Consider the following 27322-nt stretch of genomic DNA (forward strand, 5'->3'; position numbering starts at 1 on the left):
GGCCCGTGAGCAGACCACAGGGAGTAAGACCTGCGCGACATGCCGCAGAGACTCACGGGCAGCCGGCTTGGCTCTGACCGTGGCGAGGAGCTGCTAAGGCGCAGCAGCTTCCAACACCACGAACAGACGCTCTCACCAGTTCGGGGAGCTCAGAAATGCAACCCCGGCCTCACTGGGTAAGAAGAAGGGGTCAGCGGGCTTCACTCCTTTCGGGAGGCCCCCGGGGAGGACCTGTGTCTTGCCTTTTCCAGATCCTGGAGGCCACCCACGTTCCCTGGGCTCCTGGTCCCTTCGTCCACGGACAAAGCCGGCCGCGTGGCACCTCCCTGCGCCCCGCTTCTGTTGCCACAGCTCCTCCACTGACCCTCGGCTGCCTCCCTCTTGCACTTCTGAGGGTCCCTGTGCCCCCCGGGGCTCCACGGACAAGCAGGGTCACCTCCCATCTCAAGGTCAGCTGAGAAGCAAGCCCAATTCCTTCCGTGGCCTTACCCCGTTCGCCATCAACCAAGCAGAGTCACACACAGGTTCTGGAAACGAGGCTGTGGGCACCTGTGGGGTGGTCTCTCTGCCTCCCATGTGTGCCAACCGGCCTGCGACCACCACAGGAGCCCCATGGCAGCACAGGGGGGGACGCTGGGGAAGGGGCTGTGCTCCAAAGGGCTCTGGGTCATCAGACCACTGCAGACAAATGCTACAGGGCTCCCACCTCACGCATGGCCGTGGAAGCCAGCTCCGGTGCTCAAGGACCCGAACACAGCAGCCCAGAACACAGGCTGTACGTGTAAAGCTCATTTCAAAAACACCTCCAGAAACTCACGGCAGCTCTAATAAGAACAATGATAACTGGGCCAAATAAACCTGAAAAACGTGTTTATCACGACACCGACAAAACCGTGGAAAATCCCAGAATGGGCCGTCTATATTATCTTTTCTGTATTATCTTTCAAAAACTTATCTGCTGTGAATTAACAAGAAAAAAGACAACCCAACAGAAAAAGAGACAAAACACTTGAACAGACATCTTACAAAAGAGGAAAGGAAACTCAAAATGACCAACAGAGACGCGGACACGTGCTCTCCTCCACTGTGATCAGGGAAACACTCGGTAAAAGCCCCCGAGATGAGCTTGTGTTCCAAACGCCAACGTTGCCATCAGAAAGGCACGATTTGCCGTATGTGTAGCTTGCGTCATCTAAGATTCCTGTTTGTTTTCAAAATTTCTATGAATCAGTAAGAAAAAAGTACCAACCAGTGAAAGCAATCCACTTAAACGCGGGCACGGAAAAAGAGCCGGAGGCTCCCAGGAGAGGAGGCACGTGTGACCCAGACGCCCCCGGAATGAGGGCTCCCCTGCGAGCGCTCGCCGGTGAAACCATCGGGGTGGCCCATGCGCCCCGAAGCCCGGATTCCCAGGGTCCCCGTGAGCCCCTGAGCTGTGCTCAGGCTTCGGCACTGGCAGGAGCACGGGGGCCGAGAACGTGACGACGTCCTCCCCTCGACCCGCCCTGAGACGCCAGGGCTCCCAGGCTTGTCTCCTCTCCTCCCCGCATGGTCTGCTCGCAGGGCGCCCCCCACCCGCTTCGTGGGTCTGGGACGTACTCACCGCCTCTCCCCCTGCATCTGAGCATCTCTCAAATCACAGCTGTCTTAGGATCAGCGGGCTGGCGTGGTCTTACCGGCAGCATTCTCTCCTGGAGACTCCAAGTCACGGTGCATCTGGAAACCGTCTCCGCAGCTCCGTGAGGACAGAGCCGTGTGGACCGCGGGGCGAACCGGCCATGCGGCCCCGAGGGGGAGTGCACGCCCGCAGGTGCCCGGGACAGCGTGAGCGGTGCCCGTCTGCGAGGGGAGGGGCGGCTCTCCGCGCTCGCCACCGCGCTGGTGAGCTATCCACACATCTCGTACTTTCCACAGAACTGTTAGTTTTTGAATAAACAGAAATCGAATGTAATTGTCCGGAAAGCCGGGATTGTTTTGGTAAATGAATCCACTTGAGTCCAGGCTCCAAGAGTTGCTCGGGGGGGGTGCAGGCCTGGGGGCCCTGCAAGAGCTGCCCACAGTGTGAGCAACCTGCCTCCCTGGCTCCCCGCCCTCGCGCCCTCATCCTGTGCCCTCATCCTGAGCGACAGAGGTGCTTCCGAACAAGGGCTGCCTTAACAGGGTTTATCTGAAAGCAGAAAAGGCAGGACTGCAGTAAATGATTACTTGTAAGGGCTCAGACTGAAGAAGCAAATTCATCTTAAACCACCACCACCTCCAGCTCTCGATCTCCAAACGCAGGACACAGAGCACCCAGACCCCGGGCGTCTCTGAAGTGGCTGGCGGGGAGCGCGCCGCGTGACAAAGTGGGAGTGAGACTGCCGGCTTCCCAGAGAGCTGTGTGATGTCGCCCGAGCGCGGCCCTTACACCGGAACACCGCCCCTCTCTCCGGCTCCCAGCTCGGGGCTGCCTGAGGACGCTGATCGCCAGGACTAAGGCGACCGGGCACCGGCTGCTGCACGTGCCTGACACAGCGCCCTGCCCTCCGTGGGCCTCCTCGCGAGCCTGCAGGGGTCAGTCAGCGGGAGGCGACCAGAGTGGGCCCGGCCCCTCAAGGGTGCCACCGCCTTCTCACCACTTAAGGTCACTTGAGGCCTTTCCACCCCAGGCCTGCACAAAGCCCTTCTGGACGCTGCTCCTGGGCGCTTGGAGCACTGGGCAGCACCGGGCTGGCTCCTGGAGGCCCACGGACTCTGTGGCTATCTACTGCCACCCTGAAAACGCCCGTGACTTTCCTGTAAGGGAGACTCCAGGCAAGAAGAGCCCCCACCAAGCACACGCCCCAAGAGCACACACCCTTCCCTCCCCTCCTCGTGGGATCCCCTCGGTCCACGTCTGACCAAGGCAGTGGCTCTGCTCAGCCACTGTCCCGGCTGCACGGGCCATCCACACTACCGCGCTCCAGTCCCCGCGGAGTTCAGTGTGGCCGTCGCGGCCCCGTGCCTCCCCCAGCCCCCAGCGCTCCCAGGGGTTGCACGGGATTCCTCACAGAACCTTCCTCGCAACGCTTCGGTCCGGGTGCAGGAGCAAGGCCTCCGTGTCCCCAGACCTCAACCCAAGGGGAAGTTTAACCCACTTTTACTGCATGCCCATCTGGGGCCAACCGCCCAGCCTGAGCACAAACAGCGAGGGGAAGGTGTCCTCTGCAGTCCCTGCAGGAGCCTGTGCCGGCCCCAGGCCCCCTCGCCCGCCTCTTCACTGCCCTGGTCCGACCCTCGGCTCTCCGGACACTGCACTTCACACCCAGCAGAGGAAGAGCCAGTGTGACCTTAAGGGAAGGCCGTGCATAATGCCCCAACCCAGCCCCGGTCAGTCTGCTTCAGTCCGTGCTGGCCCACCCTCCCCGGGTCCGCGTGCGCCCAAGCAACGCGCGCTCCTGGACCAGGAACCGACTGCCCGTTAAACTCAGGGGTGTCTGCCGGCTGCACCAGAGTCTGATTTGAATAAATACACGCACAAAATATGAAACAGCGGTGCCTTTCCACCCCGCCAACGGTCTCTGACCGCGCTTTGCCTGCGCGTCACCCCAACGGGGCAGAAGCGGGTACGAAGCTGGTCAGCTGGACGCCTACGCAAGTGGACAAGATACTGACAGGTAAGCAGAACAGAGGGGCAAACCATCCTAGGGAGAACTTGGCTGACAAATGTTAGGAACCGTTCGTTTAAAAATTTTAAAAAGCCCTTTGTGAAAACGTATGGTGCCATACACTTGTGATTCATTTACTTTTCTATAGGTATGTTCTGCCCCAGTTTAAAAAAGAAACAAGGATTTTTTTGTAATGAAACCAACAGAAACTGACCATCTGGAATTAAAAGGCAAAAAGTAAACTCTGCCTCTTGCCAAACTGAAGACCAGGCAGTTCATCAGCTCGACTGAAAGTAATGGCTTGCAAACGAGGCCCCTTGGACGACCCCCGGCACGGCCCGGGGCCCCACCTGCCACTTACCGCACAGGGGAAGCAGCACAAGGGTCCACGTGACTTCCTCTTGGTGATGACGTGAGACAGCGAGGGACCCGCCTGTGCCTTTCGTTCTAGAACGAGAGCCGAATGACACGAGACCGTCTCGTGCGTGGTACCGTGGGCTTGTCTCCACCTGGGCCTGCGGAGGCAGCAATGTCCTCCCGAGACCACCACCGCCTGTGCCATCCGCGGGGAACCCGTGCGCAGACCCACCAGTAGCATCTTCCAGCAACCCCAACACGGGACATCTGGGCCGAGGTCAGGACCTTGACTGCCGCCCAGGCTGAGGCACCCGGAGCGCCAGGCAGGCCGGCTGCGTCCTGTCAAGACAGCCAATCAGCGGACGCCACATCCGTTAGCCTCTGGCCTTTGTAGGAACACGCGCCTGGCCTTGGCTTTCAAGGGAAACGGTCTTAACACTGTCGCTGCTTCTCCACAGTGGAAGCAACCCAGTGTTTTCATTGCCAAGAAATGATTTTCCCTGAAACAAACTTTTCACAAATTGCATGCCTGTGCGTGGAGACTTTTTTTACTGTGGTTTTTACTACATTTCTTTGCTCTATTACTCATTCCCATTGTAAGTGGCTTTGGCGAGATACTTCCCTTGTTATTTAGGAGATAATTCAGAACTTGCTCTTTCTAAAGCACGAGGACCACGTGAGGCAGAGAGCGGGGATCGTCCCTCTCTGCTCCCTGTCAGACAAACGAGCACAAGGATTTTCCCAGGACGGAGAGAAGCAGACAGCAGGACAGGCACACTGAGATGCTTTCCAGGCCAAGTGCCTCCCCAAGATCTCAGGCCACACCCACGGCTCAGGCCTTCACGTGCGACTGAAGACAGAACCCCCAGCACGAGCCCGCTGGCGACACCGGACCCAGGGGCGCCATCAAGGAGACTGCAGCCAGGCGCCGGAGCTGCTAACCGAAGATGCCACCCTGGGTACGTCCTGCTCTCGGCCGGTGCGGACAGATGCGAGCAATGCACCGGGTCCCTTCCGCGCATGACACACTCTGACAGAAAGATGTGCGAAGTCAAGGCCCATTCCACACAAGTCAGCACCCATCATCAAAGGTGACCCAAGTTAATCTTAACCCAAGTTCCTTCCAAAAGGAAAGTTTATTCAGGTCAATACTGTCCCCTGCAGAGCCACAACCAGTCACAAGGCGAAGTATGGCCCAGGAGTGACTTTAGAATGATTCTCCTCCTCACCTCCACCTCATCGGAGAGTAGGCTTGGGGCCTAAACACCTGACCAGAGACAGCTCTGGGAGCGGCGCACAGAGGACGCGGGGTGGAAGGCCCCATGGGCAGAGAGGCCACCTGCACGTGCACACATCCGTCTCTACAACACTCATGCACACGTGTATATGGACGCGAGAGGAATGTCAAGGGAGGACTCACTTGCTCGAGTGTCATCCATCTTAAAACACCAACGCTTCGGGCTCCTGGCACTCTACGTCAAGACCAAGGACTTACACGTAAATGTCAATCATCTGATTGACACTTTCTCTACAAAGTTAAAATTTGTGGCTAGGCAAGCACAGCTTGACTCCATTCAGAATTCCGAGAGGCAATAAGAAGATGCACTACCTTTCCATCATAAGAAGTTTACAGGACACAAATACCATAGAGGCTTTGGAAAATGAAACGTTTATAAAGCTATAACGCAACCCTATAGAACTGAAAAATGTTTGCCACATCAAGCCAGAAAGGACTAACATCTCGACAAAATGCATCCCATGGGTCTGAAATTTTTCATAGTAAAAAAGTTTGCTACACCAATCAACGCACAAAGAACCCCAAATGCTTCCATCGGCCATGTCAGCATGCACTGGCCTGAAGACAGGATATCAGAAATGTCAGCTGCTGGGACGCCTGGGTGGCTCAGTTAAGCATCTGCCTTCGGCTCGGGTCGTGACCCCGGGGTCCTGGGATCGAGCCCCACGTCGGGCTCCCTGCTCCGCGGGAGCCTGCTTCTCCCTCTCCCTCTGCCGCTCCCCCTGCTTGTGCGCTCACATCCTCTCTCTCTCAAATAAAACTCTTTAAAAAAAATAAAATGTCAGCTGCTAAGTTAGTGCCTGTTGACATAACAGTGAAAAAAGACTGCGTGCAGACCATGTTCGAGATATTCCGTAGGCTGACTAATCACATCAAGAAAATCCAGGATTTACCCAGACGTCGGGCGGGAATGTAATTTCCCAGCTCTATGCCAGGAGCACCTGAGTCTTCCTTAAAAATAATCATACTCCACTTACTTCAAAAGGACCCTGTTCCTTGTGAGTCAGCAGAGAAGCAGTCACACGGTTTGACCTCACAAAGGAAGCAGCTGGTCAGAAAGCCTCCCTACTCCCCAAGATGTGACTTTCTCCGAGAGGAGTGTTTGTTAATGAAAAACGAAGGGAAAGTCCTCTAAAGCAAGGAGCCGAGACACTGACCGTAGGAAGGAGCCACAACATCCTCACACACGTGTGATCAATAAAAAGCAAATTAGTTACTTTATTACATTTTAGTGACTTCTTAAAATAAATATAATAATAGAATACCAAACACACAGTGAGAAATGAAGCACACAAGTGACAAGCACGGGAACAAGAAAGTTTGCTCAGGACCCCTTAGTGCTCCGCTTCCAGAATCACGCGGCCCCCACTACTTCGTCACAGGGCAGCACAGCCGCCCTCACCGAACTTACGAACTCGGGCGTCTTTGGAGGACAGCACAGGGAACGGGAGGAGGCGGGAGGCGGGCCCCCAGTTCCTTCCCATGCCCTGTAGCCTGTTCCTTCCTTCCTCGGGTACAGAACTCACCTACCTTTTATCCTACCTGAAGTTAGAGAGCAGTGACACGTGTCTGACTTTCTCTATTCCTCTTCAGGGTTTTCTGCAGCTCGAGAGAGATTCAAGCAATACTCCCAAGGAAACGTGCAAAACTAACCTAAGTGACTCCAGAATCTTCCGGCGGCTGGCTCAGACCAGGGCTCAGAGCCGCCTGTCAATCAGCGTCGGCAGGACTGCGGCCGCGTGAAGGCCAGGCGGGGCTGGGCGCACCTGTCTCCCAGAAGCATCTGGTCGGGAGAAGCGCGAACGACCGTCTGGACCAACACGGAGGGGATCCAGAGCCGTTCCGCTAACTTGGAGTTCCAACATAACTGCAAATAACCACTTGCACCGTTTTTAAATACGCAGAACAGAATGGTCCATCTAAACGGAGCCCCGCACACCCCTCGCAGGGCACGCGGCTCCTCAGAAGCCAGGATCAAGATGGACGGGTCAGGAAACCATAAACCCACTAAAGGAACCATCAGCTGAAGGGCATCACCTCTCCAGAGAAACATGCTCAGAGTGAAGAATCGTCTACTTTACCAAAATCTGTCTTTATTAAAGTGAACAAATCATTAGAGTACTATCCAAAACTTCACGAGCGATGGCTGGAATTTGCTCCGTTTGCCTATTTCCGGTCAGGCAGACGCCAGCTGACCGTACCGCTCACCACGGTCGCGTGCCGGCAAGAAGCGTCTCCACGCCTGTAAAAGGCAGCTTAGCAGAAGACAGACTTTGCAGATTTTCAGTGCTTTTAGTGAACTGGTATTTTCAGTAAACGTTTTCTGAGCAGCAAAGAACGAGAATTTTTTTCAGAAATCTTAGAACTGGATATAAACATTGGCAGTAGACACAATCAATAAATATCATACAATTTCTCAAATGAACAAGATCCCCCCAAATTCAAATTCCTTTCCTAAAGACATTCCAACACCCTGACCCGAGACCGAGCCCCAGCTCATCTCCCGGGACCCCAGCTGGTCAGCACGAGGGGCGTCAGGTCACGTGCAAGAGGGGGTGGGGCAGGAGGGGACAAAGCAGGGGGGGGTCACTTTCCATTCACACTGAAGGAGAACTTCAAGTAAAGGGATCCACGGCCTGGAGACCTCGCGACACGCGTACCCCTCGTCTGACCCTCCGAGGTCAGCGGCAGCCGCGGCCTCCGTGAGCCACTGAACACGGTGCCTCATCCCCCTCCTCACTCCATCCAGCATCCTGTGTGTGCTGGGAGCCAAGGGAGGGTTTCCCGTGGTTCACTGGGAGCCTCTCTGGGAAAGGTCTGTGACTATGCACACTTCGTACCCAAACGGAAGAGAATAATAAATACCAATCCTGTCTGCACGTCCTTCAGACTCGCCCTCCGGCACCGGTGTCATTTACGAGTCTGGGTCTTCTTTGGCACCGCAGGCCGCTTGGGCTGCCACAAGTGGTTATGAATAGTGAGCGCATCCACACTGACGGACATGGTTTTGGCTGGGATCAGGTTAAACTGTTTTCGGTCTGAGCTGTATTTATACAGCTTGTCAATCATTTTCTTGGTGATGCTCTTTGGCCCCGTGCCCGTTAGTTTGTAGATTTCCTCGGTGTCGGGATAGTAGCAGTACAGTGCTCGGAACTGGCAGCCGGCGTCGCGGAACAGTATGATGTAGTGATTGGCGTCACACTTCTCCAGCTCCTGTATCGAGGGAAGAAAGGAAAAGAGACGCGGGCTTGAGAGTCGCTCCAACACTCAGGGCCACTTCGGTGCTCCATGGGCGCCGCTCAAGCCCAGCGGCCGCCTGGCCACCCGCTCTCAGGAAGGCGCACCCACAACCCAGGGCTCCAGTCTTCCCACTCGGACCTAGGAAGTCGAGGTGTGTGAGAAGCAATGCTTTGGAAACGGAGAGAAAAATCACACGCGACATCACGAGCCACCAGAGAAACGCAGACCAAAACCCACACTGGGGCAGCACTCCCGCCCTCCGGGAGAGCCCCGGCCGAACCGGAAGACGGCAGCAAGTGCTGGGGGTTTGCGCAGAGACTGGGGCCTCCCACGCAGCTACAGGGGGCAGGAATCAGTTGCGCAGGGGCCCGGAACTTGCGTTAAGCACAGTGTCACCCTGGGGCTCAGCGGTTCTTGTCTGAGGTGGAAACTCAGAGAAGCCAGAGCTTCCACACAAAACCTCAGAAGCGAATGCTGACCAGCAGCAGCATTCCCCGTCATCAAAAAAGCCAGGTGTCCCTTAACTGGAGAGCGGGTAAACCAACTGGGGCCTACCCACACAATGGAGTCGGATTCGGCCAAGAAAGGGGGTGGGGCACTCACACGCCCTGAGCGGGGGTGAGACCAAGCCGGGTGCTCTGGGGGAGAAGACAGCCCCAAAAGGCCGCGCGGCGCGGGAGCTCCTTCATGGGACGCGTGCAGGCGAGGCCCGAGCGGAGCGGGTCGGCGGGAGCCGCGGGCTGCAGGGAGGGCGGGTGGGGACAGGCTCGCTCTCTATGGAGTCGGCCGACAGCCACACTCCTCAGCAGGCAGACGGGAAACGGCCGAGACGAAGGCTTTACGCGTGTGAACGACACCTCAGGGACGCAGTCCCCCCCAGGAGCCCGAAGCAAAGCAGCACTGTGGGTACTCATTACAGCGTCCGCCGCGCTGTGCTCTGAATTCCAGACCGTTTTCCTGTTGAAGTCCCAGCCGGACCGCCCACCCCAGCACCCCTCCCGCCAGCGGTCGCCGAGCCGAGCGCCCTCCCGCAGCAGCGGCCAGGCTCTGCCTTCACCTCTCGGCCCAGCGTGCAAGGGCCTTCTCCAGAGGCTGGTGACGGGCACTCCTGTGAGCGCCTGCTACAGAAGCGGACAGGGACCCAGCCGTCCTCTCCAGAGCCAGGAATTTAAAAGATTTGTAAAAAACGTAAAACAAAGCCACTCTTCTAATTAATTGTTTTAGAAAACAGACTTATTTTTCATAAATACCTATTAGTCTTGTGAGAATATAACAAGCTTGTGATGAACTCGAATATATTAACACACAAATATATATTTTAAAAGATTAACGGATTCTGGAAAACCAGAATCCAAAAGTGTACACAATACTGACTTCAACTAAATAAAAATTGTGTTTAAACACAGGGCAAGATGCAAATAAGCAGCACCTCCAGACCCTGGGCCCTTCCTGCGCCCCCCACGCCCCCCACGCCAGTGGCCCGGCCCAGGCACCGCCCCCCTCTCGCATCCTCGCTCCTCTCACGTCTGTCCTCGGCCCACCAGTCAACATGACGTTCACAGGGCACGTTGTTTCTGGGCCCTCCTCTGCCCACAGCTGCATTCACCACTTCAGTGAAAGCAAAGCTGGGGTCCCTCCGCCAACAGAGACCCTGTGGGAGCTGCCCCGTGCCCTCTGGCCTCCCCGGGCTCTCATTCCACCCTCCTCCGCCTCCCCGGTTACTGGTCGCTTCCTTGCTTACAGCACAGGCCAGCGTGGCCACCACCTGGTGCTGGAAACAGTTTTATGGGAACAGAGCCACGCCCATTTGTCCGCACACAGTCCACCAGCGCCAAGCCCCGCAGGGCAGTCACCATGCCCTGCCTGCCCCGGAAGCAGCCCGCGAACTCCCCTATCAGGGGCCACCTCAGCTCCCCACAATGTCAACCTCACAGCCCGGACCTTTGGGTTTGTGCCCTGACTGGTCCCCAGCATCCAGACCAGCGTGACACACCGAAGGAGCGGCGTCCCCCACCCTGGCATGGTGCACGGGGCATCGCTCCCCCCAACACTGAGCGCCAGTCAGGCTAAGGGCATGAAAGTCCTAACCTTGACCCTCTCCTGCCAACTGCCCCGCAGATCGTCTCGCTGACCGCCATCAGCTCACCTTGAAATGACCCAGGCCCGACCGCATTCTCGCAGCAGGTGTGACCAGTGTTGCCCGCAGGCAGGCAGCGCTCAGCACAGCAGAGCCAAACAACAAGCACTTTACCGCCGAACTTCCATCTCTCCAGTGATCCGGGAGCTGAAACTGGAGCCCCCTCCTGCTGCCGTGCTCCCCTTCATCCCTCAGTACACCCCTGCCAATTCCTTCGGTCTCCAGCCAACACCGCCTCGGCCACGGGCATCAGAGTGCAGAAACCACCCCGCCCCGGCTAACCCGCCGAGGCTACTAGTTCTCACCGCTTGCTTCGCACCGTAGGGCCCTGCCCTGGACTCCACCTCTGTCCCCAGGACAGCAGTCTGAGTCTGGCTCGTCTGAAGCCTGCTCTTCCTCAAGCCACCCCTCGCCCTGCGCCATGCGGACGGCCCCAGTGTGATCATGCTCTCTCGCGCGCACCAACAGCGGGGCCCGGGGCTACTGTGCAGCGAAGCCACACCAGGCCACCCGCACGTGGGAATAATGAGGTTGTGTTTTAGGAAAAACCCTTCATTCACAAATACCCTTCACTCTACATAAAAATTTAATGGTTCCTAACATTGCGTGCCAACTATATGCCACTTAAAAATAAAGAAAAAAATTTAGTGCTGACACTTGATACTTGCCTCTAGTATTGAATTCTTGTGAGGTTCATTCACTTTTCCAGCCAAACAGCAGTGAGAAATAGCATTGTGAATAATCGGTTTGTTTGACTTGCTACTGGGCTCCTTGAAGAGCTTGGGACCTGTGAAAATAGGCAAGAGTCACAAAAGTATACTCTAAGGCACGCACACTCGCAGCTCACACGCGCAAGAAAACCCCAGTTTCCCAGAGCCAAGCAGCAGGCCAGCTGGGTCAGCGAGGTCAAGGCTTTTGGAAAGGGCAAGTAACAGCTGCTTCAAATCTATTTGAAAGAATTCATTGCGAGTTATGAACTTTAAATGAACTAGAAAAGGATCAAAGTCGTTACCAGTTTGTCCCCTTTCTAGTTTCACTTACTTTGATAATATAAAAGACAAAACCAAGAAATAGTTTCAAAAGTCTAAGGTTCCCCAGCGCCAAGACACACTACTCGGCGTGAGGCCACAGGGACAGAAAAGCACGTTGCCAGCCACTGAGGTGGCTGGAGAGCCAAGCACAGCCCGCCCTGCCCCGGCAGGGACACGCCCGTGACCTCCACGGGGAGCGAGGCCGTTACCTGTGTACTCGGCCACGGAGGCGAGAGAGGATGCCGCGGACGCGGTTTCCCAGTCTCTGTCCGTGCTCCTGCTGGCGTTGCGGCTCAGTGTGGGCAAGGCTTCCAGTGACTCAACTCTGCTGAAGGAGAGGGGCAACGGGGGCAGGGGAGGGATGGTCACGGGCACCCCCCTCTCGCCCACCGCCCACACTGGCTGGCTGAGCCCACCCGACACCAGCCAGCCCACACCATCCAGGCAAGAAGGAACGTCCGCGGTGGAGGGGACGGGCGGCAATGCAGGGGGGCAAGCCTGTCTGACCCGCCCTCCGCCCCGCAGAACACAACCATCAACTGGGCAAAACACAGAAGTCCGACGCCTCGGGTACAACAGTGTGACAAAAGCAGACACCCTGCAGGGACACTGGCCACCATCAGAGGTCTGTCTGAGGTGCCACCCCGATGGAGCAGGGAAGCAGCACTGGGTCCCTGCTGGACACAGTTTGGGACATCTGTGTTGCCGACACACCACAGGCAAGACCCCAGGAGGGAAGGAAAGAGGGGGAGAGCACAGGGGGCTGAGTCCAAAACCCCGGGTCTGAGGGCATCCCTTGGGGCAGTCTCCACAGAGCCCAGCCAGTGGTGGCAAAGCAGCATGGGGGGGCTGCCCCCGAGGGGGCCGGCCAGCCCAGCTGACCGAGCGGCAGAGCAAAACCCCAGCCAGGACCCAGAGTCCCTGACGTGGGCCCGGTGCAGGGGCCCGGTGACAGAAGCCACCAGACATGTGAAGAGGAGGGCCCCGTGGCCATGGCCACAGGATGACACACACAGGAAAGGATGGAGGACACGTGGGGCCAACACCACACAGGGAGAAGGGACAAGGCCACTGGCGGTGGTACCAATGAGGTCCCCAGTGCGTCCTCCCAGATCACTGTTGAGTCACAAGGGAAGTTCTCCCGCGTCAGCAGAAGCCACCGCCTCACACGGGCCAAGGAAGCGCCACACGCCTGCCGGCCGCAGCGACAAACACCGGCCGCCGGAGACACACAGGCTGAACCGTTTCCTGCAAAGCCCCAGCGACGGGTGGCCACCACAGGAACTGCGCCCGGGTGACAGAGGACAGAGGGCAGAGGACTGGTCTCGACTAAGGAGGCCCACAGCTGAGGGCCATGCGCGGTCCTGAGCGGGGTCCTAGGCCGTCCAGGACACTATGGGACAGCTGGTGACAACAGAGCGTAGACTAGAGGCCCCACTGAGGCGCCATCTGGGAACAGTGGGTATTTACGGACACGTCCTCGCTCGCGGGAAACACACAGCACCGCAGCAGAGGCTACAGAGCCAGAGTGCTCCAGCTCCACGGCTCCAATGCAGCCCGGGGGGGGGGGTGGGGATCACCCCAAAATCACAGCACACAACCCGCCCCGCCCCCACGTCCACCCCACGTGCCCCCCTTACCGCTGGGAAGGCGTGCCCCCCGAGTGCACGCTCTCGGGCTCGGTGGTCGCCGCGGAGGCCAGGGACAGGCTGGAGCCCGACTGGGCCCGGCTCAGGGGGTCGGCTGCCGAGACAGGAGAGCTGCCGCGAGGCCCGCCTCGGCCACCCCGCCGCCGCACGCAGCCGCCCCGCACGCCCCGCCTGCTTACGGGTCGAGGAGCACTTGGTCCCCGAATCACAGGCCGGCTCCTCTCGATGGACGGACTTGGGCCGCGGCTTCTTGGGCTTGGCTCTCGGCTTCCCCAGCCCCTGCTCCTCTAAGATCTGCTGCTGCTTCCTGCGTAGGTACTCCTGCTTGATGAGCTCCCGCCGCGCCTTCTCCTCCTCCTTCCGGATCCGGTCCTCCTCGGCCTTGCGCCTGCGGGACACACGCGCTCCTCAGCCGCGCTCGGCGGGGGCTCAGGGCCGGCCCCGGGCTCGGCGTGGGCACACCGGGCAACCCGGCCCAGCGGCGCGGCCCAGGGACGGGCGCCCACGGCCGCGGACCGTCGTGCGAATTGAGGGGAAGGAGCCCAGAAGCACGTCAACCAGGGCTCGGCCTAGACCCCCGGGGCAGCGGGATGGGGCCAGGGAACAGGAAGGGGGGGCGGGGGGCCAGGTTACCGGGCCTCGTCTCTCTTGAGCTCCACCTCGGCCTCCAGCTGCTGCTTCCTCAGGCGCGCCTCCTCAGCCTTGCGCTGCTGCTTCAGGAGGAAGGCCGCCCGCTTCTTGGCAAGCTCGTCCTCCGCCTTCTGCTCATCCTACAAGCAGGCGGCACGCGTCATCCTGCAGGACCCAGCCCCCGACGCCCGCACTCCCCGGCAGCACGCGGGCCCACGGGTGAGGCCGTCTTCACAGACGCTAAAATGCTAGGGAACAACCTGGCCACCCCAAAAAGAGCCCCATCGACAGAGCTTTCGGCACGTCTCCTACTGAGTCCCGTTTACCTCGGTTTCCACACGTGAGCTGACCCCTGCACTAACACTCAGGCACTTACACCTTAAAAGCATTAAGCACCAAATAAAGCCTGCTTGCTCGTTAGAGGACATACACCCTACACCCTGTGGGAAAGTCGTGGGAAAACAGCAGGGACGCTCCCACAACCCGTCTCCCCTTCTACTAAGAAAACACGACAAGAAAGGCACCGAGACCAACAGGAAGCTTCCGCAGAGATGCCCCACCCGGCCGGCCGCTCTCACAGGCTTGGCAAGCCTCGGCCTGGAGGCCGGACCCGGTGTCCCACCTGCTTCTGCAAGAGCCCGCGAGCTAAGAACATTTACGTTTATTAAATGGTCAGAAAACTATCAAAAGAAAAAGAACGCTTCTGACCCGCGAAAATTACATGGGTTTCCCGATTCGGGCTCAGCACTGAAGCCTCACGGGCACACGGCCACGCTCGCTGCAACAGGCAGTGCCCGTGGGTGCTTCCGGTGGCGTCGGGTCGTGCTGACAGAGCGCGCGGGGCCCGGCTCTGGAGTGAGCTTCTAACGCAGCCGCACAACCAAGGGCAAGAGACGACACCCGACACCCATCTGACACGGAGGCCAACAGCAGTTTACCTTGAAGAAGAAGCCGACCCCCGGCTTCTGATCGCCTTCGCTGGTGAGCTCCACCGAACTCTGGGGGCCCTCCGTCTCTCCGTCCTCGTCGGGGGCCTTCAGGTCCGAGAGGTCCACCTCAATGAGACTGGCCTTGCTCCTCGGGGGCTCGTCCGCGGGGACGCTCTCTTTCCCCGAGACAGCTGGGGAGCCGAGCGCCGCCTCCTTCACGCTGCCATCCAGAACTTCTCTGAGGCTCACTTGTTCCGACAGGATGTTTGCGTCTTTGGAGGAGGACAAGACAAATGTCCGCTGATTGCTTTCATCGTGGAGCCTGTAGCTGTCGAAGAAGCACTTGTCATGAGGGTCATTTCCAGGCTCTGCAACGCTGTCCCAGCCCGGGTCCGAGGGGGTCCGAGGGGGGAAGGACCGTAAGTGAGGGAGGGTCTCTACACTAGGCGTCGGGGTCTTGCTGCGGGAGGAGGCCTGCTGCCTGTCTTTCGGCACTTTCAGCTCAGCTGGTCTCCCCGAGCGGGAGCCCCGACCCTGCCCGAGACGCGCGGCTTTGCGGTGGGCGGTCACCCCGGGCGGGGAGAGCGGCTCCACGAAGTGGACGGCCGCCCTGACCTTCTGGTCCTGGGCGCCCTGCGTCGTGCCCGGGGCCGGGGCTGCGGGAGGCTTCATGAGCAGCTGCTCCTGCTGCTGCGAGATCCGCAGGATGGCCTGCTGCAGTGTGCTGATGGTCTCGTTCAGCTTCTCGATGGACAGGTCGCACTCGTTCACGTCCACCGCCTCGCCAGCACCCTCCAGCAGGGCGGCGGGGAGCGCTCTGCTCTTCTCCAGCTCGTGCAGCGCGGCGGGGGCTTTCGCTTTATGCTGTTGCAGGAGAACCAGGCTCTCCGCGTCCCCATCTGGAGACGGCAGCACGCCTTCCCGCCCCTCCTCCTTCATGAGAAACTCCTCCGTTTTGGAAACGCCGCCATCAAAGTCCTCTCCGTTGTGCTGAGTGTAGTCTCCCGCCAAGTGGTCCGGCTTCCGCGGCTGGGGGGTGCCGTCGGCCTTCCCCTTCTTGACAACGTGCAGGAAGGCGGCCTTGCCCAGCTTCAGCCGCTGCCGGGCCGACAGAGCCTCCATCTTCTTCTTCTGCGCTTCGATGGCCCTGCGCTTCTCCTCCAGCTGCATGTGCAGCTGCGCCAGCTCGGAGGCCAGCAGGCTGGCGTGCTCCCCGCTCTGCCTGCTCGGGCTCTGCTCCCTCCTCTGCTTCCACGTCGTCAGAGGGGCCGGGCAGCTCTCCGAGGCGTCGGGCGTGGTCTTCTGCGAGCTGCTGCTGCTGGACTTCGTCTCGCAGCTGTTGAGCCTCTGGAGCTTCCGCTCTGCGAAGCTGGTCATCTTCACGCTGCCGCTGGCCACGGAGACGCTGCTGAGCTGCGACACGGTGCTCAGACACGGGCTCGAGCGGCCGCTGGCGTCATCTTTGTCATCGTGCTCCTTCACCTTCATGTCCTCCTGCAGCTTCGCTGACTCCTCCTCACCGGCGTACCCGGCCGTCACCGCAGGGCGGGCCTCGCCCACGAAGGCCTGCTCGGCTTCCTCCAGGTCCGCGACGTCAGAGTCCGAGTCCTGCCTCAGGACGGCCCACGGCTCTGGGTCCTGGGCGCTGGGGCTCCTGGCACGGCCGCCGCAGAGCCTGCCCTCGGGGTCCTCGTGCAGGAAGAAGCCGTCGGCAGACTGTGCCTGAGGCAACAGGCCGAAGCCACCGCTGGCCAGAAGCCCACCGCGGGCGTCCCCCGCCGCCTGCAGCCCCAGCCCAGCGGGTGCCGGGTCCGCGGCCACGGGAAGTTCCGGACAGGACACCGGGGTGAAAGTCCTACTCGAGTCACGACCGCCGTGGCTGCTGGGCGCCCTCTTGCGCACCAGGGGCTGGTGGCCCTCACTGGGCCTCTTGGACGTGAAGCTCCGTGGCCGCCCCTCCCCACACTCTTCCTCCTTGGCAATCGCCTGCTTCTCCTTGGCCGGCCTGAGCACGGCCGGCATCAGCGGCTCCAAGAAGAAACTGTCAGGCTTACTTTCTAGGGTGTCTGCCAGCCTCTGGGGAGACCTGGCGCTTGTCAGCAGGCCCCGGTCACCGGCACGGGGAGCCACATCCGTCCTGATGATGGCCAGGAGCTCCTCATCCTCGTCCTCAATAGCAACGTTGTGCAGAAGGCCTCTCCCGTCGCCTTTCAGCGCCGCGGGCTCTGGCTGGTTCTGCGGAGTCAGGTTAATGATATTGGAGGCCAAACTATCCTTGCTGATGGAGCGGGCCAGGCTGACACTGTCACCGGAGCCGGGGTCCGTATCACAGCTGACAGCATGGTGGGGAGCAAAGGGTGCCGGCTGAGACATGGGCCTGCAACGTGGGGAAGGGAGCCATGGGACACAGACACACTGAGCGACAAGACACTAGTGACGGAAAGAGTGCAAACCCAAAGTCTGGGGGACTTAACAAACCCCTTCCCAGGGCAGGGGACAGCCAGAGACCAGTTTAAGTTCAACAATTCTCAAACGTTGCGGTCCCGGGACCTCTTTACACCCTTTAAAATCACTGGGGACCTCAAAGAGTTTGTATTTATTATGTATTTATCAATATGAAAATTCATCACACTAGAAATTAAAACTGAGACATTTTAAAATCAATGATTAAAAAAATTTAAAAAATAAAAAATAATCAATTATTAAAAATTACAAAAAGAGGGGCGCCTGGGTGGCTCAGTCGTTAAGCGTCTGCCCTCAGCTCGGGTCATGGTCCCAGGGTCCTGGGATCGAGCCCCGCATCGGGCTCCCTGCTCAGCGGGAAGCCTGCTTCTCCCTCTCCCTCTGCCCCTCCCCCTGCTCGTGCTCTCTCTCCCTCACCCTTTCTGTCAAACAAATAAATTACAAAAAGAAACGTGTTCTGTGAGAAATGACCATGTTTTCTAAAATAAAAAAGTTTATAATACAAAACACTTTTGTAATTGTCTCTGCTGCCCACCCGGACTCCCGTGTCTGCGTCCGATTCAATCTGTCACTAGGGTGAGAAAAGCAGAGAACAGCCCAACACTGTCAGGAAATGGCTCTGACCTGCAGACCCCCAAGGTGGGTCCCGGTGAGCCCGGGGATGGACCCCAGCTGGAGAACTGCTATGTGAGCCTAATAAGTGCTTCACACAGAAACTTCTCTGCGACACAGAGCTCACCTGTTCTTTTTATCTGGCCACGCTGCTGCACCTCGTGGCTGGGCATCAACTCGGGTTAAAGAATTGGACCGGTGTCTCTGATCTGCATGTGAGGAAGCAGGATGCTCAGTGTTAGCTCATTTCATAGCCTCTGAAATTCTTTCAACATAATAACCATTTCTTAAGGAAATGCATCATAATGCAGGATACCAGAACTGCCCAAGAAACGCAGATCATCACAATGCCAATTTCAGTAATTTCAATAAGTAATACCTAATTCAGTCATTAGTCCAAAACATGATATAAAATAATCAGAACTCTTAGGTAAACATCAACGCACTGACATTCTTGCATATTACAACACAGCAATTTTCTGTATACTTCATATAATTTATTAGATTTTAAGGATAGTTTCACTATAAAGACTAAAAATTCTAAGGAACATCAATATAATAATAAATGAAATTAATTTAAATTTATTCTACCATAATCTCCTAACTAAAATGGCTACATCACAGTAGGAACATTCAACCTGAGAACGATCATTTTAATAAGCTACAGGAGGAAGAACGGAGAGCGGAGGAGGGCAGAGGGGAAACGGCACTCTTACCAGGAGGGCCCTCCCCCTGCACAGCCTTCTGCTGTCTCTGTCTCAGGGGCAGTAAAGGATGTGACGGGCTAAAGGCAGAGGCCCCTTTCCCCCTAAATGGGAAAGAACAGGAGAGAGAATCACTGGCTTATCAGTCTGCAAGATCAATAGCAAATGTATAATAAAGAGCATCATGAATTCACAATAATCTAGGAGAGAATTGTAGCTTCTTTGGGAAGAAATATTATAAAAACAAGCCAAAAGAGTACCAAGACTTCAAACCTGGGATAAATATCCCAAAACTGCAACTCGGGGTCACAGTGACTTGTGGTCACCCTCCGCCTGCCTGGGGGGTCCCGGGGACAGAGGGCAAGGCAGGGGGAAGCCCTCCCGCTGCCAACCCCCCAGCACTTTCTCCATCACCCCTTCAGAAAGACAATGCAACTCAAAGTGCAAAGTAAGTGGAAAAGGGGGCAGGGCAGGGACTCACAGGTGCTCAGGCTCGTCGTGCAGACGGTGTCTGTGGCTGCCCTCGGCCAGCGGCTGAGCGGAAGGCTGCACGTCAGCCGGGCTCGCCGCCGCAGGGCTGCCCAGGAAGCTGCGCTTGGTGGCATTGGAGATAGGAACGGGGGGCCGGCTGCTCTTGTGGTGTGACACTGTTTTAGCTGCAGAAATGGCAATTTATAGAAATGTCCACATTACTTAGTTACTTAAAACATCAGCAAGAAGCACCTAAAAAAAAAAAAAAAAAAAACGCAGCCTTTATAAGAACTAAAAACTAATGCAACTTTTACTTAAAACCAAACTTCTCCGAATCTAACCAAGTCGAAATCAAAAAGACTATTAATGAGGTGCAATCAAAAATGGGGGCACAAACTGCTAAGATAAATGAGGCAGAAGAGAGCATCAGCGATACAGAAGACCAAATGATGGAAAATAAAGAGGCTGAGAAAAAGAGAGATAAACTACAGGATCACGAGGGCAGAATTCGAGAGATAAGCGATACGATAAGATGAAACAACATTAGAAAAATTGGGATCCCAGAAGAAGAAGAAAGGGAGAGAGGGGCAGAAGGTACATTGGAGCAAATTATAGCAGAGAATTTCCCTAATGTGAGGAAGGAAACAGGCATCAAAATCCAGGAGGCAGAGAGAATACCCCTCTCAAAATCAATAAAAATAGGTCAACACCCCGACATCTAATAGTAAAACTTACAAGTCTCAGAGACAAAGAGAAAATCCTGAAAGCAGCTCGGGAGAAGAGATATGTAACCTACAATGGTAGAAACATTAGATTGGCAACAGACCTAACCACAGAGACCTGGCAGGCCAGAAGGGACTGGCATGATATCTTCAGAGCACTAAACGAGAAAAATACGCAGCCAAGAATACTATATCCAGCTAAGCTCTCACTGAAAATTGAAGGAGAGATAAAAAGCTTCCAGGACAAACAAAAACTAAAGGAATTTGCAAACACAAAACCAGCCCTCCAAGAAATACTGAAAGGGGTCCTCTAAGCAAAGAAAGAGCCTAAAAGCAGCATAGATCAGAAAGGAACACAGACAATATACAGTAACAGTCACCTTACAGGCAATGCAATGGCACTAAATTCATACCTTTCAATAGTTACCCTGAATGTAAATGGGCTCAATGCCCCAATCAAAAGACACAGGCTATCAGATTGGATTTAAAAAAAACAAGACCCATCGATATGCTGTCTGCAAGAGACTCATTTTAGACCCAAAGACACCCCCAGATTGAAAGTGAGGGGGTGGAAGAGCATTTACCATGCTAATGGACACCAAAAGAAAGCTGGGGTGGCAATCCTTATATCAGACAAATTAGATTTTAAAACAAAGACTGTAATAAGAGATGAGGAAGGACGCTATATCCTACTTAAAGGGTCTATGCAACAAGAAGATCTAACAATTATAAATAACTATGCCCTAACATGGGAGCAGCCAATTTTATAAGGCAATTAATAACAAAAGCAAAGAAACACATTGACAACAATACAATAATAGTGGGGGACTTTAACACCCCCCTCACTGAAATGGACAGATCATCTAAGCAAAAGATCAACAAGGAAATAAAGACTTTAAATGACACACTGGACCAGATGGACTTCACAGACATATTCAGAACATTCCATCCCAAAGCAACAGATTACACATTCTTCTCTAGTGCCATGGAACATTCTCCAGAATTGATCACATCCTAGGTCACAAATCAGGTCTCAACCGGTACCAAAAGATTGGGATCATTCCCTGCATATTTTCAGACCACAATGCTTTGAAACTAGAACTCAATCACAAGAGGAAAGTCGGAAAGAACTCAAATACATGGAGGCTAAAGAGCATCCTACTAAAGAATGAATGGGTCAACCAGGAAATTAAAGAAGAATTAAAAAAAATTCATGGAAACCGATGAAAATGAAAACACAACTGTCCAAAATCTTTGGGATGCAGCAAAGGCAGTCCTGAGAGGAAAGTATATAGCAATACAAGCCTTTCTCAAGAAACAAGAGAGGTCTCAAATACACAACCTAACCCTACACCTAAAGGAGCTGGAGAAAGAACAGCAAATAAAGCCTAAAACCAGCAGGAGAAGAGAAATAATAAAGATGAGAGCAAAAATCAATGAAATAGAAAACAAAAGTACAGTAGAACAGATCAACGAAACTAGGAGCTGGTTCTTTGAAAGAATTAACAAGATTAATAAACCCCTGGCCAGACTTATCAAAAAGAAAAGAGAAATGACCCAAATCAACAAAATCATGAATGAAAGAGGAGAGATCACAACCAACACCAAAGAAATACAAACAATTCTAAGAACATATTATGAGCAACTCTATGCCAGCAAATTAGATAACCTGGAAGAAATGGGTGCATTCCTAGAGATGTATCAACTACCAAAACTGAACCAGGACGAAATAGAAAACCTGAACAGACCTATAACCACTAAGGAAATTGAAGCAGTCATCAAAAATCTCCCAACAAACAAAAGCCCAGGGCCTGATGGCTTCCCAGGGGAATTCTATCAGACATTTAAAGAAGAATTAATACCTATTCTCCTGAAACTGTTCCAAAAAATAGAAATGGAAGGAAAACTTCCAAACTCATTTTATGAAGCCACCATTACCTTGATCCCAAAACCAAAGACCCCATCAAAAAGGAGAATTACAGACCAATATCCTTGATGAACATGGATGCAAAAATTCTCACCAAAATACTAGCCAATAGGATCCAACAGTACATTAAAAGGATTATTCACCACGACCAAGTGGGATTTATCCCTGGGCTGCAAGGCTGGTTCAACATCCACAAATCAATCAACGTGATACAATACATTAACAAAAGAAAGAACAAGAATCATATGATCCTCTCAATAGATGCAGAAAAAGCATTTGACAAAGTACAGCATCCTTTCTTGATCAAAACTCTTCAGAGTATAGGGATAGAGGGTACCTACCTCAATATCATAAAAGCCATCTATGAAAAACCTACAGCGAATATCATTCTCAACGGGGAAAAGCTGAGAGCTTTTCCCCTAAGGTCAGGAACGCGGCAGGGATGTCCACTCTCACCACTGCTATTCAACATAGTATTAGAGGTCCTAGCCACAGCAATCAGACAACAAAAAGAAATCAAAGGCATCCGAATCGGCAAAGAGGAAGTCAAACTCTCACTCTTTGCAGATGATATGATACTGTATGTGGAAAACCCAAAAGACTCCACCCCAAAACTGCTAGAACTCATACAGGATTTCAGTAAAGTAGCAGGATAGAAAATCAATGGACAGAAATCAGTGGCATTCCTATACACCAACAACAAGACAGAAGAGAGACAAATCAAGGAGTCGATCCCATTTACAATTGCACCCAAAACCATAAGACACCTAGGAATAAATTTATCCAAAGAGGCAAAGGATCTGTACTCAGAAAACCATAAAATACTCATGAAAGAAACTGAAGAAGACACAAAGGTAAATGGAAAAACATTCCATGCTCATGGATTGGAAGAACAGACATTGTGAAGATGTCAATGCTACCTAGAGCAATCTACACATTCAATGCAATCCCCATCAAAATACCATCCACTTTTTTCAAAGAAATGGAACAAATAATCCTAAAATTTGTATGGAACCAGAAGAGACCCCGAATAGCCAGAGGAATCTTGAAAAAGAAAAGCAAAGCTGGTGGCATCACAATTCCGGACTTCCAGCTCTATTACAAAGCTGTCATCATCAAGACAGTATGGTACTGGCACAAAAACAGACACATCGATCAACGGAACAGAATTGAGAGCCCAGAAATGGACCCTCAACTCTATGGTCAACTAATCTTTGACAAAGCAGGAAAGAATGTCCAATGGCAAAAAGACAGTCTCTCCAACAAATGGTGTTGGGAAAATTGGACAGCCACATGCAGAAGAATGAAACTGGACCATTTCCTTACACCACACACAAAAATAGACTCCAAATGGTTGAAAGACCTAAACGTGAGACAGGAGTCCATCAAAATCCTAAAGGAGAACACAGGCAGCAACCTCTTCGACCTCAGCCGCAGCAACTTCTTCCTAGAAACATCGCCAAAGGCAAGGGAAGCAAGGGCAAAAATGAACTATTGGGATTTCATCAAGATAAAAAGCTTTTGCACAGCAAAAGAAACAGTCCACAAAACCAAAAGACAACCGACAGAATGGGAGAAAATATTTGCAAATGACATATCAGATAAAGGGCTAGTATCCAAAATCTATAAAGAACTTATCAAACTCAACACCCAAAGAACAAATAATCCAATCAAGAAATGGGCAGAAGACATGAACAGACATTTTTCCAAAGAAGACATCCAAATTGCCAACAGACACATGAAAAAGTGCTCAACCTCGCTCGGCATCAGGGAAATCCAAATCAAAACCTCAATGAGATACCACCTCACACCCGTCAGAATGGCTAGAATTAACAAGTCAGGAAACGACAGATGTTGGCAGGGATCCAGAGAAAGGGGAACCCTCCTACACTGTTGGTGGGAATGCAAGCTGGTGCAACCACTCTGGAAAACAGTATGGAGGTTCCTCAAACAGTTGAAAATAGAGCTACCATAACTATCTAGCAATTGCACTACTGGGTATTTACCCCAAAGATACAAATGTAGGGGTCCGAAGGGGTACGTGCACCCCGATGTTTATAGCAGCAATGTCCACAATAGCCAAACTGTGGAAAGAGCCAAGATGTCCATCGACAGATGAATGGATAAAGAAGACGTGGTATATATACACAATGGAATATTATGCAGCCATCAAAAGGAATGAGATCTTGCCATTTGCAATGATGTGGATGGAACTGGAGGGTGTTATGCTTAGTGAAATAAGTCAATCAGAGAAAGACATGTATCACATGACCTTACTGATAGGAGGAATTCTTAATCTCAGGAAACAAACTGAGGGTTGCTGGAGTGGTGGGGGTTGGGAGGGACGGGGTGGCTGGGTGATAGACATTGGGGAGGGTATGTGCTATGGTGAGTGCTGTGAATTGTGCAAGACTGTTGAATCACAAATCTGTACTTCTGAAACAAATAATGCAACATATGTTAAGAAAAAAGAAAAAGAAGAAGATAGCAGGAGGGGAAGAATGAAGGGGAGTAAGTCGGAGGGGGAGACGAACCATGAGAGATGATGGACTCTGAAAAACAAACTTGAGGGTTCTAGAGGGGAGGGGGGTGGGGGGATGGGTAGCCTGGTGATGGGTATTAAAGAGGGCACGTTCTGCGTGGAGCACTGGGTGTTATGCACAAACAGTGAATCATGGAACACTACATCAAAAACTAATGATGTAATGTATGGTGATTAACATAACAATAAAAAATTAAAAAAAAAAGAAATACATGGAAGGCAATGGAGGTACAATGTTAGGAACATATTTCTCTCTCACTGAATGAGTGCTAATAAACTCTTCTTTTCCTCTTCAAAAAAAAAAAAAACAAAAAACCAAACTTCTCCAAAAACCCGTTTCAAATTCAACAAATGTATTTTGTGGTAATGACTACAGCAAATATTATACCAAAATGAAAAGCTACACCACAGATCAGGTCAAGAACTGGAACTGGCTGGCATGTCTCTGACCACCAATGAGCCGCCACCACCATGGGTGCCTGGCCACTGGCCACCGCGGCTGCCCTGGACTCGAGACGGCACCGGTCACACCGTCCTGGGAGAAGAAACCAAGCACAGGTGCTCAGAGTGCGGAGGGCAGTCCCCCCCGCCCCCATTCTAGGAGGTCACTCCCGCATGCCCCATGTGTTGGCCTGAGCCAGGGTCTGCGCCTGGAACCATCCGCCCAGACAAGAGTCGTCTGCAGGAGTGAGGACCCACAGGGACAGACACCATTTACTCAGGGGCCTGGGTGCTGGGACAAAGGGACGCATGAGGTGTCGCAGACGGCTGGAGGCAGGTGTGAGTCGATCCTGACACCCCAAGGCCTGAAGCACCGCTGTGGCCAGCTGCGTCCACCCTGGGTGCTGGGAATGCGGGCGGGAGCTGGAGAAGCTGCGCAGCCTCCCCCCACCCCCAGCCACAAGAGTAAAGCAGAACTCCTAATAACCCACCAGGGGATGGAGGCGGTCAGCACCCCGAGGAGCCTGAAGGCTACAGCACTATAGACTCAAGCTCCCCAGGCCGCCCTGGAAGCAACCAGATGGATCCTGGCCAAAGTCAGCCAGGAGGGCCCATGTGGAGCTGCCGTGGCAGAGACACGGACAGCAACCTCTGAGCTCCAGGGCCTGAGTGGGAGTGGCCCCTGGGACTGCCAGCAGGGAAACAGAAGGTCAGAGCAGGAACCGGGGGTCCAGTGGTCAAGGGTACCCAGGTCGTCCCATCCACAGTAAAACACAAATGACACCATCTCACAGCCCTGGACGTCACATGGCGACCCAGAACACTGCTCCCGCCAAGGAGCACAGAGCAGGCAGGGGCCCCTCCACAGGCCCGGGCCCCACAACTCCGCAGACCCTCTGCCTTGCAGGTGTCAGTGGCAGGAAAAGAGCCACACGGTGACAAGTCCCAGGGGGAGAAACACAGAGGATGACCCCGGATGCCAGAGCAGGGCCGCGCTGCCCACCACAAAGAACCGCACCCCTTCAAACACCAAGCCCTGGGACGCCTGGGGGGCTCCATCAGTGGAGCGTCTGACTCTTGATGTCAGCTCAGGTCATGATCTCGGGGTCCCGGGATCAAGCACCGTGTCGGGCTCTGTGCTCAGCGGGTAGTCTGCTTGAGTTTCTCTCTCCCTCTGCCCCTCCCCCAACATGGCGTGCACGCACTTGCTCTCTCTCTCTCGCCGAAATAAATACATCTTTAAAGAAACAAACAGGGGCGCCTGGGTGGCTCAGTCGGTTAAGCGTCTGCCTTCGGCTCGGATCCCAGGACCCTCATGAAACCAGGGTCCTGGGATCGAGCCCCGCATCGGGCTCCCTGCTCAGCGGGAAGCCTGCTTCTCCCTCTCCCACTCCCCCTGCTTGTGTTCCTACTCTCACTGTCTCTCTCTGTCAAATAAATAAATAAAAATTAAAAAAAAGTTAAAAAAGCAAATTTACACATTAAAAAAAAAAAAAAAAAACCAAGCAACCAAGGCCTGGCATGCACTGGGCATGGCAGAGACCAAGTGTCTCGGCCACGGGACACCCAGAATGAGGTGTTCCGAGCAGAGCGCCGCCACACACTCCCAGTGATGAGGGCAAATGGCCGTCAACCACGCACGGGCGCTGTCGGCGCCTCGGGCCATGGGTGACTTGGCCGCGGCCCCGGCACCCCTGCAGCTCCTGCCTGTAGCCACAGGACGGCCAGCTGACAGAAGAAAAGCGCAAGCCCAGTGAACAGGTGAGTCAGTTCGAAATGCGGGTAGAGGCTGCCGGCTGCTGCCAGCCAGCCCGTCCCCAGGCCCCACCAGGCTGGCACAATGGGCTCACACGTGAAGGAGCCAGAGGCAGGGGCGGGCCTACACCCAGAAAAGAAAGGCAGTACACAGCCCCACGGCGGGCACCGGTCCACAGTGAGGCCAAGCGACCCCTTGGCGGCATGTCAACTACCCCGGGCCCACTGTGGGAGGACCAGTGACTGCTAAGCAGACACGCGTGTACTGCCGAGAAGCGGCCTTTCCCGTCTGCACGGCACAGCCACACCTGCAGCCAAGAGCTTCCAGCACGCCCGGGCCATGCAGCACCCTCGCCGCCAGCGTCACACCAGGGGCACGCCCTCCAGAAGACAGGGGCCCGGGTGGGCCCCACCAGCCAGGCCACATCCCACAGCGAGCCTCACACGTGCTCCCTTTCCCTGCACTGCGGCCTCCAAGCCTCCCTCCCGCTTTGTCTGAAAAACCACCACCCATCCTTCGGAGGCCAGCTCTTCCGGGTCAGAGCACACGTCACAACACGGGAGCGGTCACCCACGCCCCATCTTCCCATCCACACCTCCAGTACCAGCCCTGCTCCGCAGGTGATGCTCAACACACGCTGCTGCTTGAATTCCCATGCGGGGGGGGGGGGGGGGAGACTCCCAGGAGAGCACAAGGTCCAAGGCACAGAGAGGGTCATGTGCAGCACGCAACCTCACAGGACACCATGGGAACGGGGGCAAGCGAGGCAGCAGCTAGGACGGGACCCG

General features: G+C 54.7%; 1 protein-coding gene across 3 annotated transcripts in view; it reads right to left on the bottom strand.

Annotated features, from left to right (window-relative positions):
* Positions 1 to 7353: 7353 nt before the first annotated feature.
* The window catches only part of CAMSAP1 (calmodulin regulated spectrin associated protein 1), a 66143-nt gene continuing 46174 nt past the window's right edge, over positions 7354 to 27322 (bottom strand). For 2 of the 3 annotated variants that reach the window (XM_028094838.2, XM_028094840.2), the window contains 10 exons: positions 19157 to 19331; positions 18688 to 18779; positions 18099 to 18180; positions 14906 to 17273; positions 13971 to 14107; positions 13517 to 13725; positions 13329 to 13431; positions 11898 to 12016; positions 11326 to 11444; positions 7354 to 8493 (listed from right to left, as the gene is read on the bottom strand). In XM_028094838.2, coding sequence (XP_027950639.1) covers positions 8191 to 8493; positions 11326 to 11444; positions 11898 to 12016; positions 13329 to 13431; positions 13517 to 13725; positions 13971 to 14107; positions 14906 to 17273; positions 18099 to 18180; positions 18688 to 18779; positions 19157 to 19331 — 3707 coding nt within the window. In that variant the 3' untranslated portion in view covers positions 7354 to 8190. The remainder of the gene's footprint in view (positions 8494 to 11325; positions 11445 to 11897; positions 12017 to 13328; positions 13432 to 13516; positions 13726 to 13970; positions 14108 to 14905; positions 17274 to 18098; positions 18181 to 18687; positions 18780 to 19156; positions 19332 to 27322) is intronic. The other variant, XM_028094839.2, reaches the window with a different exon arrangement.

Source organism: Eumetopias jubatus, unplaced genomic scaffold (assembly GCF_037043125.1).
Source record: "Eumetopias jubatus isolate StellerSeaLion01/CBP00866 unplaced genomic scaffold, mEumJub1_p1.0 scaffold_15, whole genome shotgun sequence".
Lineage (NCBI taxonomy): Eukaryota > Metazoa > Chordata > Mammalia > Carnivora > Otariidae > Eumetopias > Eumetopias jubatus.